At 44.6% G+C, this 16,947-nt stretch overlaps 1 protein-coding gene across 3 annotated transcripts in view; it reads left to right on the top strand.

Annotated features, from left to right (window-relative positions):
• LRRC6 (leucine rich repeat containing 6) overlaps positions 1 to 16,947 on the top strand; it is a 98,473-nt gene that overhangs the window by 33,258 nt on the left and 48,268 nt on the right. For all 3 annotated transcript variants that reach the window (XM_030219300.1, XM_030219284.1, XM_030219293.1), the window contains 3 exons: positions 2,031 to 2,203; positions 7,974 to 8,206; positions 12,700 to 12,885. In XM_030219300.1, the coding sequence (XP_030075160.1) occupies positions 2,031 to 2,203; positions 7,974 to 8,206; positions 12,700 to 12,885 (592 nt within the window). The remainder of the gene's footprint in view (positions 1 to 2,030; positions 2,204 to 7,973; positions 8,207 to 12,699; positions 12,886 to 16,947) is intronic.

Here is a 16,947-nt window from a genome sequence, read left to right as displayed (position 1 = left end):
GTGCGACCTTTAACTAACCCCACCATTCCCAAGAAAGCAGAGTCCCACTCTGACCCAGAGCTAATGCGGCCACAATTGCCCCATGACTCGGCGGTCGTGGATTCTGCTCTCAAGAGGGCACGGAGTTCGAGGGATACCGCCTCGGCGCCCCCGGGGCGGGAGTCTCGCACTCTGGACTCGTTTAGGAGGAAGGCCTACCAATCCTCCATGCTCGTGACCCGCATCCAGTCATACCTGCTCTATATGAGCATCCACATGCGGACCTATGTGCAACAACTGGCGGACCTGGTCGAGAAGCTCCCGCCGGAGCAGTCCAGGCCTTATCAGGAGGTGGTCAGGCAGCTGAAGGCGTGCAGAAAGTTCCTGTCCAGGGGTATCTATGACACCTGTGACGTGGCATCTCGTGCTGCGGCCCAAGGTATAGTGATGCGCAGGCTCTCATGGCTGCGTGCCTCTGACCTGGACAACCGCACCCAGCAGAGACTGGCCGACGTCCCTTGCCGGGGGGATAACATTTTTGGTGAGAAGGTCGAGCAGATGGTGGACCAACTGCATCAGCGGGAAACCGCTCTCGACAAGCTCTCCCAGGCTGGGCTGGCTCTTGAGGGTCATGTCACGGCTCATAGTGTTAGAGCCATGGCAGCGTCAGTGGCCCACCTGAAGTCAGCCACTATTGAAGAAATTTGCAAAGCTGCGACGTGGTCATCTGTCCACACATTCACATCTCATTACTGCCTCCAGCAGGATACCCGACGCGACAGTCGGTTCGGGCAGTCGGTGCTGCAGAATCTGTTTGGGGTGTAAATCCAACTCCACCCTCCAGGACCCGAATTTATTCTGGTCAGGCTGCACTCTCAGTTAGTTGTTCTTCGTAGGTCAATTTCTGTTATACCCTCGCCGTTGCGAGGTTCAATTGACCTGGGTTCTTGTTTTGAGTGAGCCTGAGAGCTAGGGATACCCCAGTCGTGAGAACAAGCAGCCTGCTTGTCCTCGGAGAAAGTGAATGATACATACCTGTAGCAGGTGTTCTCCGAGGACAGCAGGCTGATTGTTCTCACCTACCCTCCCTCCTCCCCTTTGGAGTTGTGTGTTTCATCTTTTGCTAGTCATTCAACTGGCGGGAGCGGTCGCGCACGGGCGGGAAGACGGCCGCGCATGCGCGGTGGGCGTGTCCTGCGTGCCGACCGTCCCGCGAAGCTTTTTTCCGGTTGGTGGGGGCTGCCGCGGACGTCACCCCAGTCGTGAGAACAATCAGCCTGCTGTCCTCGGAGAACACCTGCTACAGGTATGTATCATTCACTTTCAGGCTTGGAGGCTATTTGGATGATTCTTAAGAATTTCCACGGCTCTGTTGGGTATGATGAAGATGCAACGTTTTAATCAAACTTGTGGTGTGCAGAAGCTAGATTCTGCGAGAAAGGAATCTGCAGTGATTGTTCTCAAGCTCAAGTACTGGTCAGCTTAGTGTGTGAATAGAGAAATGATATTTACATTGAAATGAAATTTATATATTAGAAAAGGATTTGAGAAATGCATTTCTCTTAATTTTCATTTTTCAGAGCATATAGTCTTCGCATTCAGGAGCATCAAAGCGCTTTCTTATTCTGAATTGTGCATTAGGCCAATTATAATGTTCGCAGTATACACCAGTGTCTGGAAGCCTTTACCTGTGAATGTGAACCAGTGAGGCTCTCTAGAGATTCATACAACCAAACTTAGTTTTCGGTTTTGGCTTCGGTTGAAACCAGATGATAAATTTTGGCTGCAGTTTTGGTTTCGGCCGAAAGTGTTTAGAAAGTTTTGGTTTTGGCCTCCTCCTTTCTTCCTCTTTGTTTTTATACAATTTTATCCTGTAAACTGCCTAGATAGTATTAATGATTGGCACTATATCAAACAAATGTAACTGATTTTTCAAGAATTTTTAGATTGTCACCAAGCTTTCAGAAGAATTAACCAAATAGGCTGATGGAACTGATTTTCAAAGTTCTTCCAAATGAATCACTCTGTTTGTTTGTTTTTCCTTTCTTTAGGCTGTGAAGAACTACAAAAACTTGACCTAACAGTGAATTTTGTTGGAGAACTTTCAAGTATAAGAGTTTTACAGTGTAATTTACATCTAAAAGAACTCTTTTTGGTGGGCAACCCTTGCACTGAATTTGAAGGCTACAGACAGTTTGTATTGGCTACTCTCCCTCAATTGAAGGCATGTCTGTTTTCGTGGTATTAATTTCAAATGGATTGGCCTCCTATATATTAAAATAATACTCTGAATGTGACGTATATGCCAGTATATTTTGGAAAGCTAAAATATGTTAATGAATAGTTCAATTATTTGTCATATTTAAAGTCACATCCTACCATAATTACAGATATGGTCATATAACTGTGCAGTGCATAATACAAAAAACATGAAAATAAAGGTTTGCACAAGTTCTTAGAGGAACATCCATAAACTTTTATTAAGGTTGACTTGTTGAAAGTCACTGCTTATCACTGAGGGTATGTATTTATTTATTGCATTTGTACCCCACATTATCCCACCTTTTTGCAGGCTCAATGTGGCTTACAGGGTGTTAATATGATATAGTCATTACATAATCTTAGATACAGTCGATAATAAGCTGAATGTAGATGAGGATTTAGATGGAAAGGTGTTAGGCAAGGTCGTGTGAGAGGTGTTTTAAAGCACTTGGGTGGTATAAGGAGTGATTTGTTTCATTAAGGATGTCTTTTGAAGGCCTTGTTGAAGAGATGTGTCTTCAAAGATTTGCGAAAGCTGGTTAAGTTGTCCGTGGTTTTCAGGGCCATGGGTAGTGCGTTCTATATCTGTGTGCTTTTGTACGCAAAGGTAGTAGCGTATGCCTGTTTGTATTTCATTCCTTTACAGCTGGGGAAGTTCAAATGGAGGAACTTGCGGGCTGATCTTCTGGCATTTCTGGACGATAAGTCTACTAGTTTAGCATGTATGTGGGGCATCTGCGTGAATGATTTTGTGTACGGTCGTGCAGATCTTGAACTCAATTTGTTCCTTGAGCAGGAGCCAGTGCAGTTTCTTTCTTAGGGGCTTCGCACTTTCGTATTTGGTTTTTCCAAAAATGAGTCGGGCTGCGGTGTTCTGGGCTGTTTGGAGTTTTTTAATGGTCTGTTCTTTACAGCCTGCGTACAGAGCGTTGCAGTAGTCCAGGTGACATCACTAGTGATTGTACTAGGGTGCGGAAGATGTTTCTTGGGAAAAAAGGTTTTATTCTTTTGAGTTTCCACATCGAGTAGAACATTTTTTTTCGTTGTGTTCTTCACGTGGGTATCAAGTGTGAGGTTTCGATCAATAGTGACTCCGAGAATTTTCAGATTTTCTGAGATAGGGAGTGTGCAGTAAGGTGTGGTTATGGTGGGATAGTTGTTTGTGTTGTATTGGGAAGTGAGAAATAGACATTGAGTTTTTCCCGCGTTCAGTTTTAACTGGAATGAGTCCGCCCAAGAGTGCATGATTTGGAGGCTCTGATTGATCTCGGTTATTTCATTTAGGTTACTATTGAACGGGATGTGGATCGTGACATCGTCCGCATATATGTAGGGGTTAAGGTTCTGATTGGCTAGTAGTTTCGCTAGTGGTATCATCATCAGGTTGAAAATAGTTGGTGAGAGGGGGGATCCCTGAGGAACTCCACATTCCAGTGTCCAGGGTGGTGATCTGTCATTGTTCGTTGTTACTTGGTAGGACCTGGTGGTGAGGAATCCTTTGAACCAGTTGAGAACTGGGCCTCCAATTCCAAAGTATTCTAACAGGTGTAGTAGTATTCCATGGTCTACCATGTCGAAAGCACTAGACATGTCGAATTGTAGTACGAGTACTCTCCCTCAATTGAAGGCATGTCTGTTTTTGTAGTATTAATTTCAAATGGATTGGCCTCCTATATATTAAAATAATACTCTGAATGTGACGTTTAATTTGCCAGTATATTTTGGAAAGCTAAAATATGTTAATGAATAGTTTGTTCAATTATTTGTCATATTTAAAGTCACACCCTACCATAATTACAGGTATGGTCATATAACTGTGCAGTGCATAATACAAAAAACATGAAAATAAAGGTTTGCACAAATTCTTAGAGGAACATCCATAAACTTTTATTAAGGTTGACTTGTTGAAAGTCACTGCTTATCACTGAGGGTATGTAGCATAGAATCTTGCTACTTTTTGGGATCCTACCTGGTAGGTGTGACCTGGATTGACCACTGTTGGAAACAGTATTCTGGGCTTGATGGACCTTTGGTCTGACCCAGTATGATATTTCTTATGTTCTAATGCGCAAAAAACACCTCAAACAGAGCAGTGTGATATGTTTTTTATGTGTTCAGTCTTTCAACGTTTGCTTACATTTATACTTATTTTAGAGTAGTGGTTTTCAACCCAGTCTTCAGAGATCATATGGCCAGTTTGGTTTTCAGGATACCCACAATGAATATGCATGAATATGCAAATTTGCTAAATAGATACTTTTGTTCTGTTTTCATAGAAGAAAATGCTGGAGAAGGACCGCGATTGACTGGCAAAAGCACTAATGAGAATGGAGTGGATAGAGCACCGTTCACTGAAGAGAATGTGTGTGAACAACTTGAAAATCTAAAGGTGGACAAAGCCGTGTGACTGGACGGGATCCACCCCAGGATATTGAGGGAGCTCAGAGAGGTTCTGGCGGGTCTTCTTAAAGATTTGTTTAATAAATCCTCGGAGACGGGAGAAGTTCCGTGGGATTGGAGAACGGCGGATGTAGTCCCTCTTCACAAAAGTGGTGATAGGGAAGAAGCTGGAAACTACAGGCCGGTAAGCCTAACTTCGGTTATCGGAAAAGTAATGGAAGCGATGCTGAAGGAAAGGATAGTGAATTTCCTGGAAGCCAATAAGTTGCAAGATCCGAGACAACATGGTTTCACCAAAGGGAAATCGTGCCAAACGAATCTCATTGAATTCTTTGACTGGGTGACAGGAGAATTAAATCAAGGACGTGCTATGGACGTAATCTACTTAGATTTCAGCAAGGCTTTTGACACGGTTCCCCACAGGAGGCTCTTAAATAAATTAGACGGCCTGAAGATAGGACCCGAAGTGGTGAACTGGATTAGGAACTGGTTGACGGACAGACGCCAGAGGGTGGTGGTGAATGGAGTTCGCTCGGAGGAGGGAAAGGTGAGTAGTGGAGTGCCTCAGGGATCGGTGCTTGGGCCGATTCTGTTCAATATATTTGTGAGTGATATTGCCGAAGGGTTAGAAGGTAAAGGTTGCCTTTTTGCGGACGATACTAAGATTTGTAACAGAGTGGACACCCGGGAGGGAGTGGAAAACATGAAAAAGGATCTGCAAAACCTAGAAGAATTGTCTAAGGTTTGGCAATTAAAATTCAATGCGAAGAAATGCAAAGTGATGCACTTAGGGAGTAGAAGTTCACGGGAGTCGTATGTGTTAGGTGGTGAGAGTCTTAGGGTTACCATATTTTGTCCTCTGAAAAAGAGGACACATGCCACGCCCCCTGCCTGACCCTGCCCCGCCCACACCACTCCCCTGCTCCGCCCACACCACGTCCCTTTCGGATCCTCATCCCACCCCCTTGTCACATATTCCCCTCCCCTCCCCTTACTTACTATCTACTGCCCTAGTGGTCTAGTGACCTCTACGGGGCAAGAAAGAGCCCTCTCTTTCCTGCCCGGAGCGCTGCCTGCCCTTGCCCTGCATCCTTCTCGGTCTCGGCTGGGGATTCAAAATGGCCACCGAGAGTTGAAGTGGCCTCATGAGACTTCAACTCTTGGCGGCCATTTTGAATCCCCAGCCGAGACTGAGAAGGATGAAGGGCAGGAAAGAGGGGGCTCTTTCCTGCCCCAAAGAGGTCACTAGACCACCAGGGCAGATAGTAAGTAAGGGGAGGGGAGACCCACGTTGCCACTCGCCCGGCCATTTGTCCAGAAATCTGGACAAACAGGCAGGCGGGGCAAAACCCGCCGGATGCCCCAGACATGCCCTCAAAAAGAGGACATGTCCGGGGAAATCCGGATGAATGGTAACCCTAGAGAGTCTGATATGTACAGACGGGGAGAGGGATCTTGGGGTGATAGTATCTGAAGGAGATGAAACAGTGTGACAAGGCAGTTGCCGTAGCTAGAAGGTTGCTAGGCTTTATAGAGAGAGGTGTGACCAGCAGAAGAAAAGAGGCTTTAATGCCCTTTTATAAGTTGTCGGTGAGGCCCCATCTGGAGTATTGTGTTCAGTTTTGTTGGCCGTATCTTGCTAAGGATGTAGAAAGAATTGAAGCGGTGCAAAGAAAAGCACGAGAATGGTATGGGATTTGCGTTACAAGACGTATGAGGAGAGACTTGCTGACCTGAACATGTATACCCTGGAGGAAAGGAGAAATGGGTGATATGATACAGACGTTCAAATATTTGAAAGGTATTAATCTGCAAACGAACCTTTTCCAGAGATGGGAAGGCGGTAGAACGAGAGGACATGAAATGAGATTGAAGGGGGAGGGGGGGGGGAAGACTCAAGAAAAATGTCAGGAAGTATTTTTTCACGGAGAGAGTGGTGGATACTTGAAATGCCCTCCCGCGGTAGGTGGTGGAGATGAAAACGGTAACGGAATTCAAACATGCGTGGGATAAACATAAAGGAATCCTGTTCAGAAGGAACGGATCCTCAGAAGCTTAGCGGAGATTGGGTGGCACAGCCGGTGGTGGGAGGCGGGGCTAGTGCTGGGCAGACTTCTACGGTCTGTGCCCTGAAAATGGCAGATGGAAATCAAGGTCAGGTATACACAAAAAGTAGCACATATGAGTTTATCTTGTTGGGCAGACTGGATGGACCGTGCAGGTCTTTTTCTGCCGTCATCTACTATGTTACTATGAGATAGATTTGCATGCACTACCTCCTTTTTATACACATCTATTTCATGCATATTCATTGTGAGTATCCTAAAAACCCGACTGGTCAGATGGTCCCTGAGGACTGGGTTGAAAACCACTGTTTTAGAGAATGTGATTTTATGGTTTGGATTTGCTATTCAGAGTAACTTAAACAAAAATGGGCTACTACAGTGTTCTCCCCAGAAAGTTTTGTCAGCCAGGTGGGGTGGGGGAGTACTGCACAGTTTTATAAAAATTTTCTGTCAGCTGGGTGGTCATTACAATCAGTTGGGTGGTGAGCTTTTTCAAAGTGTACTATAATTTTATTCCTCTCTTAAAAATTATAAAATGAATTCCAAAGCTCCTTAACACATTTTTCTGCTTAATAATTTTCCTTTAGCATTTGTCATTATAAGGTAGTTAGTCTTCCTTTAGATTCATAACGTGATAAGAAACTTTGGAATTCACAATGTAAAAATATCTAAAACAGATAAGTGCCATCCCCTGGTCTCTCTAGAGAATAAATTAATTGATCTTAGATAGCTATATTCAAACAGCAACAAAAAAAAAACACACACACACACCTGGTTGCTGTGTATGGTGACACCTAGGGACTGATATGGTTGCTCTCAATTTCAATATATACTGCCGAATAGTGTTGGAGAAAGGTGACAATATCTGTTGTAATGGAACAGGGACATCTTGTGGTTGAACTGTAAAATCTATCATTTTGAAATCTGTTAACAGTGACCTCTAATAGCTTTAATCAGACTTCCCCCCTTCCCTCCCCTTCCTTCCAGGTGACACGCACACACACACGCACACACACACACACACACACACACACACACACACACACACACACACACACACACACACACACACACACACACACACACACACACACACACACACACACACACACACACACACACACACACACACACACACACACACACACACACACACACACACACACACACACACACACACACACACACACACACACACACACACACACACACTCTCTCTTACACTTTCCCCACTTGTTTTTAATAAAGTGTACCTTACACTTCTAGTGGTTGGATGGCAGAGAAATAGAACATTCAGAGCAGATCCAGGCAATACAGAATTATCCAGAAGTATGCAAGAAAATTGGAGAACAGGAGGAGATATACCTAAAGAAACGGGCTAAGGAAAGAGATGAAGCACAAAAAAAATTGCAAGAACAGGAAGAAAGAAAAAAACAAAGGCAGAAAGACCTCAAACCCGGCTTTGACAAACGATGGTACACAGATATCAACAACACTATGTATGTAAAATTTTATCATCTTTCTCTGCTGGAAGCAACTGCTGTGAAATTGAATTGTAAAATGCCCCCTCTGTTTTAACTATTTGCCCTTATTGTGATGCTGTTCTTCTGACAGCTGCTCAACCTATATTTTTAGAGAGCAGTTTTCAAAGGTGATTTACATGGGTCAGTTTACCTGTCTGATAACTGCCCCTTTCAGTGAAAAAATATTCCTGACACTACTCCTGAGTCTGCCCCCCTTCAACCTCAATTTATGTCCTTTAGTTCTACTGCCTTCCCGTCTCCAGAAGTACTTGTGCTATTTTGCCTCCTCTTTACCATGTGGACAAATAGGTGCAAAGTACAAGGGCAGTTATAGCTTGCGTACTTCATACTGCATGTACATGCACTTACTAAGGATAATTCTATAACAGGGTGGCCACTATAGGTACTGGTTATGGTGCCTATTTTAAGCCTATTCTATAGAAAAAGTAGGTGTCTACTTTCCTTTACAGAGTACTAGTTCAAGTGGCTGAAAACATTTGTATATTAAGGCATGATCACTTATACCAGCCATTTAGCTAGTGTAAATGCTTGTGCCTAGATGTTAGCATGCATGCGTGTATATGGTAGCATTCTATTCTCCGAGGACAAACAGGCCAGTTGTATTTTCACAGCCGGGTGACATTGTCTGACAGAGCCCGGTATGGACACTGATTAGCGAGGCATCAACTTCCTGTTCTAGGTAGAGGATCGGCAGAGTTGACAGCATGCACATGGAGACTGCAGCCCCGAGACTGCTTTAGGTTGTTTTGTGGCTACTGCTGGTCTGGAGAAGTAGCAGCAGTGGCTGGGGACGGGACAAAAGTGATGCTGGATGGAAGGGGGAAGAAGATAGAGTAAATGAAAGACTGGGGAATAAGGAAAATGGGTATAGGAGATCCAGAATGGGGGAAAGAGATGAAAAGCTATAGGTAGAATAAAAAAGAGGGAAATTGAAGACGGGATAGTAAGAATGAATCAAATCTAGACAGAGAGGCGGAGTAAAGTAAAATAAATAAATAAAGTAGAAACCAGAGCTTGAAACAACACAGAAAAATAAAATGACCAGACAACAAGGGTAGAAAAAGTAATTTTCTCAGAGGACAAGCAGGCCATGTCATACTCACATGTGGGAGATATCATCCATGTCGCCCAGTGCGGAACGCTTTCACTGCATACAGAGCTTTAAGAGCACATGCCAGCATCCTCACTGTGCATGACCTGAGGAGAGTATGTGCTGTCTGCGGCTCCTCACACCATCTGGTGCGTTGTTGCTTTGCATTCTTTTTTTTTTTTTTTTTTTTGTGCCTTCCCTTTAGGTATTTTTTACGTAGTTTTGTTTTTTTTTCTTTTGTTTGGGTGTTGTTCCCTTCCTTTCCTTAGATTTTTAGTGTACTTTCCCCACTTTTAAGTTTCCTTATATTTTCACGCTCATGAGGTCCGCTTAGGCCTGAGCTTTAGTTGGGATTTCTTCCCCTCCTTTTTTTTTTCTTGGTGATTTGCCCATTTTTGTTATCACTGTTGAGTCGTTTGATTTGGCCACAGCTGTTTTTATTTCCATGCCATTGCTCGGTGTAATTGGACCATCTCTGAAACTGACACCCATTCTTGGTGTCTCCAGTATCTGGGGCCAGAACATAGCCCTTCCAGCTGTCTTCTTTGCCTGCATATGCAGAAAAGAATCCAGCTATCCAGAGAGGCTCAGAGAGAACATTTTCGGAGCTCGGTCCGAATTATCAACGTCAGCATCGACACTAGCATTGGTTGCATCGGTCCCCATGGCTGCTAGATCCATGTCTGACACTGGGAGTGGATTTGCATTGAGCAGGTCTCCACCTGCCTCAGTGCTGTCTGCTGTGTAGGGCCCCCAGGACTGGTCAGCATCGGACCCGACGCTGAAGATGCATGTGTTGGTACTGAGAAGTGTCAATGCTCCTGTACAGCCTCCTGTGCTGGCACCCTCTTGACATCGATGGAGGAAGCCTACATCTCGATGCCCTTCCAGTCAAGGACAGAGTTCCTCTTAAAAGGCAGGCTTGGTCTCAGCCCTCCCATGAGGAGTTCTTTGCTGATACCGAAACGGAGCGCTCATGGGCATCTGAGGAGGATCCACGGTACTTCTCGGAGGATCATTCCTATGTTTTTTTGTTTATTCCATACTTGATATACCGCCTTTCTGTAGATAGTCAAAGTGGTTTATATATACTATATTTGGTATTGCTTCTGACCCTTCTCTACCTGAGATCCTTTCCTTCCGAGCTTTTGTCAGGGAGATGGTGGCTGCTGAGGACGAGCCCAGGGCTGAGATGTTCGAGGTCCTGGACTACGATTCTCCTCCTAGAGAGGCTGTGACTGTCTCGAATGAAAAGATCTTGTGAGATGTTTAGGTAAAGAACTGGAAGTCTTCTGTATGTCCATGTCCTCCCCAACAAGATTGACACCATGTATCAGATTCAGAGTTCCCATGGGTTTGATAGGCCGCAGTTGCCTCCATTTCCTTGTGGTAGAATCCATGCTCAAATGAGCCAGGAATTCTAGGGGCTTTGCTTCGGTGTCCTTGGACAGAGAAGCTCGAACCCTGGACTTGGGCAGAAGATGTATCATGCCTCTATGCTCATCTCCTGTATACAGTCATACCAGTTCTACACAAGCCTCTACATGTAGAATTTGGTGCAGAGTGTGACTGATTTGGAAGATTCTCTCCCACCTGAGCAGGCCAGAATTCTTTGCCAGCTGGCCAAGCAACAGAAGGCATGTTGTAAGTTTCTGGCCAGGGGCGCTTACGATATTTTTGATGTGGCATCCAGGATATCTGCCCAGAGTATAGTGATGCGCAGATGCCCATGGCTGCATGTCTCTGACTTGGATCCAGCAGTCCAGCATAGTTTGTCGGGTGGCACGTGCCAGGGGGATGACCTTTTTGAAGAGAAGGTGAAAGAGGTCGCCGACTTCATCAAAAACATACTGATACCATTGATACTCTCTCCCGCTGGACATCATCTTCACCCTTCTTATCCAGGAGGTTTTTGGGCAAGTGGAAGAGGAGTCTTACAACTTTCAGAGGCGTAAGTGCACTCCTCTTTGCCCTCCTCAGCAGTCTCGGCCCCAGCGCGCTCGTTTCAGGTTTATTAAGATTTGATATACCGCACAATAAAATACTAGGCGGTTTACAATAATAAAATATCAAAACAAAGTAGTAAAAGAATGCTATTTTCAACAGAAAAGGAATAGTAGGTAAAAAGTGAAATTCATAAAAATTAGTAGCACACCTCACACTGCACACCATACAACAGGCTCCAAGGCCTCCACAGGTGCCCGCCAGAGCAGCACAAACTCACAGGAGACAAAAACAACAAAGCCCAAAGGCAGCTGTAAACAAAAATACTTTCAGCTGACCCTTAAGAGATGACAAATTTGGCTCCTCAAGAACTGACAGTGGTAATGAATTCCATAACTTAGGTCCAGCAGGCCCAACTGGCTCCTCAGTCAAAACAAGGGATGAGTTTTTAAGTGGCTCCAGCAGAGCATAGCCCCCTCAACAGTGATCGTTCCGGATGGACCTACCTGTGGGCGGGAAGCTGAGGTTTTTTTCACAGAAAGGTGTGGCCCCTTGTAATTTCAGACCAGTGGGTTCTTCAAATGCTCGGCTGTCACAAACTGAATTTCAAGATGGATGCCGGGCGAGCTTCCTCATTAGTCTAAAAAACCTCCGGAGTGGGTCTTTATATCTTTCACTATAATCTATTTTATTTCTTATTTGATAGCGATATATTGCTAGTCGGCACATCATCATCTTTATCATCCTTGTTGTCACTTTGGTTGTTTTTTGAGATATCATGATGTGTTGAACAGCTTGTATAATGTCCTCCTCTGACAGAAATTCTGTAATAGGATCATCAGCATCATTATTTTCATCCCACTCACTGAGAAAGAGACAAGAGATGCTCGGATCTGCAAAAGCCAAAGTGCAGGAGACCATTGCAGATCAATATCACAAACCATAGGAAAAATGGATTTCAGATAAGGAAAATTTTTATATTAGATATATTGCAATACCTGGAGGTTCATTAAAAACTCAGCATGGCCTTGTTTTGCCCAGACAGCTGCATCAGGGGTTGCAAAACTGTAAAAACAACATAGATTCAAATCAATAAAGCATAAAAAAATGATGAATGTATAAATGAATGGACAAATCAACATATTCATAATCCAGTAAGGCTTTGCACTTCTTCATGGTAATTTTTGTGTTAAACATGGGGTACGTTACAAAACTTATTGCATTTTAGTAAAAAGGCTTTGTAGTGTACATTGTTTATGTGCATAAAATTTTCAAACAAAAAATACAAACCTAATGCACATCTCTAAATATTAATAATAAACTTTCCTATGAAAAAGTGTTGAAATACTTGGTATCAAATTGTGTTGTAGGTCTCGCTCCTTTTAAATCTTCAATGCATATCTTCTGTTTCTAGTCCTGGTTCTTTGGAGAACAAAGAAAACCAGCAGATAAATGCAGAACAATACAAAGAAGAAGAGACAGAATCAGAAACTGATGAGAATCAAGACTTCTGGGAGGAGCCTACCTTCTATACTCCTGAGTCTAGAATAGAAACTCACAGATATATAGAAGAAAAACGCAAAAGCAAAGAAGATAAAAGGTACAAGGTCTTACAGATTTCCTAATCTAAAAGAAATATGGGTCTACCTATGGGGTCCATTTACCAAGCTGCAGGAAAAAGGGCCCTGCGTTTTTCCCGCGCGCCAGGGATCTTTTTACCGCAGTGGGTAAAAAGCCCCCAGACACGCATGTCCATGTGTTAAGAGAACTCTTACAGCGTGGCCATGTGGCAGGGAGCCCTTACCACCACCCCTTAAGATGGCGATAAGGGTAACTGGGCTGCACATGGGAATGCCCGGTTACCACCATGCAAGCTGTTTCCAGTGGTTTTCTTTTCCCCAAGTTGGGCAGGTGGTAGACCCTGAAGAGCAAGCAGTAAGCTTACCGCTGCTCTGTAAAAGGGCCCCCATATATGATCTTTATTTTCCTTTTTCTTTGTCTTATGTATTTTGAACTTACATCGTTTGTATTTTATTAAGTTAGCATGTGCTAACGCTGCTATTGTGCATTATTTGTGCAGGACACATTAAATAAAATGGGCCGTGAGGCAAATAATGTGGGCTAATGCCATTAGCACACACTGTTACTGAATGGCTCCCATTATTATCTGTTAATGTTGCTTTTTTAAAATTAAAAATCAAATTGCGTGTATATAATATGTTTGAGGATAGTGGTGTCTGTCATGAACAATAATAAATCTAGGGGTCCTTTTACTAAGGTGCGCCAAAATATGGCCTTTGCTGATGTAGACGCGTGTATGGGACACGCGCAGGTCCATTTTTCAGTGCACCTGCTAAAAATGCCTTTTTTTTGCCCGAAAATGGACGTGCAACAAAATAAAAATTGGCGTGCATCCATTTTGGGCCTGAGACTTTACCGCCACCCATTGACCTAGCGGTAAAGTCTTAAGTGTTAACCTGGCAGTAATGGTCTACGCACGTACAATGCCGATTACTGTTAGCACCGCATGCCACAAATTTTCCAGCGCGCCTAGTGGACAGGCGTAAAAAATGAAATTACCACCCGTGCCATGCGATAGCTGGGCGGCAGTTCAAAATTGACGTGCATAGGATGTGTGTATGCGCCTACTCGGCTTAGTAAAAGGGCCCCCTAATCTAATCTAGCATTTGTTGACCACCAAATCGCTTGCAGGTTCAAAGTGGTGTACAGAAATAAAGTTAATTCATCAGATATCAGCAATATAAACATAAACCCATTACATCAAGTACACACCATTGTGTAATTTCTGTTTGCTTGATGCTAACCGATTAGTCTTTCCTAACCTTAGGCAAACTCACTATGAATCTACACGTCAATCTTCCTGTTTTTACCTTGCTCCCAAGTTTTGGAAGAACATTCCTGGTCATATTCGTAGTGAAGAATCTCTTCCAAAATTTAGGTCCTTTCACAAAACCCATCATTATCAACAGGCTTTTTAGTTAAGTTTCTTAGCAGCCATGAGTTGGTTCCTGGACTATAGTAACTTGATATATTATTATATCTCTTGGATGAATGTTCTTACCCTGTTCTATATTTAATGGCGTTTCTTTTCCTTTTATTATATGTTATATTGTACACTGTATAGATCTTTGTACTTTGGAATATGCAATATATCAAGGTTTATTAAACATTAAATACTTGAGGTGGTGGAAAGTTATCAAGGTGCGGTACAAGGCAGGCTTTTACTGTACCTAAATTTATCATGGAAGTTACCAACCTGGAATATCTCAGCACGGCTGGTTGCTGACTGCCATTGTAAGAAATAATTCTGCTTGCAAGCCATATCACAAGCAGCATTATTTCACTACCCAGGATCATTGGGCCATTCTTGGGCCACATATTAAAAGAGGCCAGTACCCTTCAGAAATATCTGTGCACTGAGCTCCCCCTGCCCCTAGTCAGTTCCCCCTAGAGGGCGACCATAACCGGAATTCTCGGTTTCAATTGAAATCGAACCAACAATCAAAATTTGCAGTTCAATTTTGGCTGAAACTGAAAATGAAACAGAACCCCCCTTCCACCACGATCACTCTTGCTGCCCCCTACCCGCTCCCCTCGCGATCACTCTTGGTGCCCCATACCTGCTTCCCTTGCGATCACTCGGAGTGCCTCTGCCCCATACCTGCTCCCCTCATGATCACTTGGGGTGCCCCTGTCCGCTCCCCTCGCGAACACTCTCAGCATCCCCTCCCTCTGCCCACTCTCCTCGTGCTTACTTTCGTTGTCCCCACCCTCTGCCCACTTTCCTCGCGCTCACTCGAAGTTCTCCATCTGCCCGCTCTCCTCACGATCACTTGGAGTTCCCCTTCCTCTGCCTGGCATCCCTGCCCTCTGCCTGCTCTCCTCATGCTCACTCTCAGCGTCCCCTCCCTCTGCCCGCTCTTCTCACGATCACTCAGAGTTCCCCTCCCTCTGCCCGCTCTCCTTGCGATCACTCGGAGTTCCCCTCCCTCTTCCCACCCACCACTCGATCACGGAGTTCCCCTCCCTCCACCCACCCACCACTCATCACCCGAAGGCCTTCCCCAGGCCTACCTTTAAATATCCTGGTGGTCTAGTGGCTCTTCAGGGCAAGAGTGACCCCCCAGTTTCGCAACCAGAATGGCTGCCAGGACTTCTTGTGGCAGCCTCCTGGTGGTCTAGTGGCTCTTCAGGGCAAGAGTGACCCCCCAGTTCCTCATGCCCTTGCCAGTTTCGCAACCAGAATGGCTGCCAGGACTTCTTGCGACAGCCTCACGAGACTGCTGCAGGAGGTCTGGGCAGCCATGTTGAGATTGGAAACAGCATAAACAGGAGTCTTGCCTATGCCATTTCCAATCGCAACACAGCTGCTAGAACCTTCCTACTGCAGTCTTGCAAGGCTGCTGCAGGAAGTCCTGGCAGCCATTTTGGCTGCGGAACTGGCGGGGGCAAGAGCAACTGGGGATCACTATTGCCCTGAACAGCCACTAGACCACCAGGAGGTTTAAAGGTAAGTTGGAAGACTAAGAAGCAGACAGGGTGGAAGATGAATTTACAAGTCTTTATTGTAGAGTGCAGGTAAAAAGATGCCCTACACAGCCACGTTTAACCCAGGATGGTTGCTTCAGGGGCAATATAATACCTCTAAGGAGTTATCCTCTCATTTCCCCCAAGGTAGGAGAACTAGGGTGTGGTGTAACCACTTTCCAGGTAATAAAGAGCATCAAACAAATGAAACATGGATCCACAATAACGAAGATCCCATAATCTCGGACCTCTGCCCTCCAGGCTATAAAATTCTACACTGAACCAGAAAAGGGAAAAAGGGAGGGTGTATTGCACTAATCTACAAATTCTTCATGACTGAAATCATTGCCAAATCCATAACACCTCAACTTGAAATCGCCTCAATCATAATAGAAGACAAATCTCTGCTTGACCACTTATATTGCATCATATTCTATAGACCCCCAGGAAACTGAAGAGCATCCTAGACAAATCTTATGGATTTTATCTCTAACACATGCGGAGCAAACCCAAACGTGATACTAATAGGAGACAATAGAAATCAAACAAAATAAAACATGGAAAAGAAAATACTACTTAACATTTCTAGAGCGCTACTAGGGTTACGCAGCGCTGTACAGTTTAACAAAAAGGGCAGTCCCTGCTCAAAAGAGCTTACAATCTAATGGGCGAAATGTCAAGTTGGAGCAGTCTAGATTTCCTTAATAGAGGTATGGTGGTTAGGTGCCGAAGGCGACATTGAAGAGGTGGGCTTTGAGCAAGGCTTTGAAGATGGGTAGGGAGGGGGCCTGGCGTATGGGCTCAGGGAGTTTATTCCAGGCATGGGCGAGGCAGAACGGGTGGAGCCTGGAGTTGGCAGTGGTGGAGAAGGGTACTGAAAGGAGGGATTTGTCTTGAGAGCGGAGGTTACAGGTAGGAACGTAAGGGGAGATGAGGGTAGAGAGGTAAGGAGGGGCTGTAGATCGAGTGCATTTGTAGGTTAATAGGAGAAGCTTGAACTGTATGCGGTACCTGATCAGAAGCCAGTGAAGTGACTTGAGGAGAGGGATGATACGAGTATATCGGTCCAGGCGGAAGATAAGGCGTGCGGCAGAGTTCTGAATGGACTGAAGGG

This window comes from Microcaecilia unicolor, chromosome 1 (genome assembly GCF_901765095.1).
Source record: "Microcaecilia unicolor chromosome 1, aMicUni1.1, whole genome shotgun sequence".
Taxonomy (NCBI): Eukaryota; Metazoa; Chordata; class Amphibia; order Gymnophiona; family Siphonopidae; genus Microcaecilia; species Microcaecilia unicolor.
The sequence above is the reverse complement of the archived record's forward strand: the minus strand, read 5'-3'. Positions and strand labels throughout refer to the sequence as shown.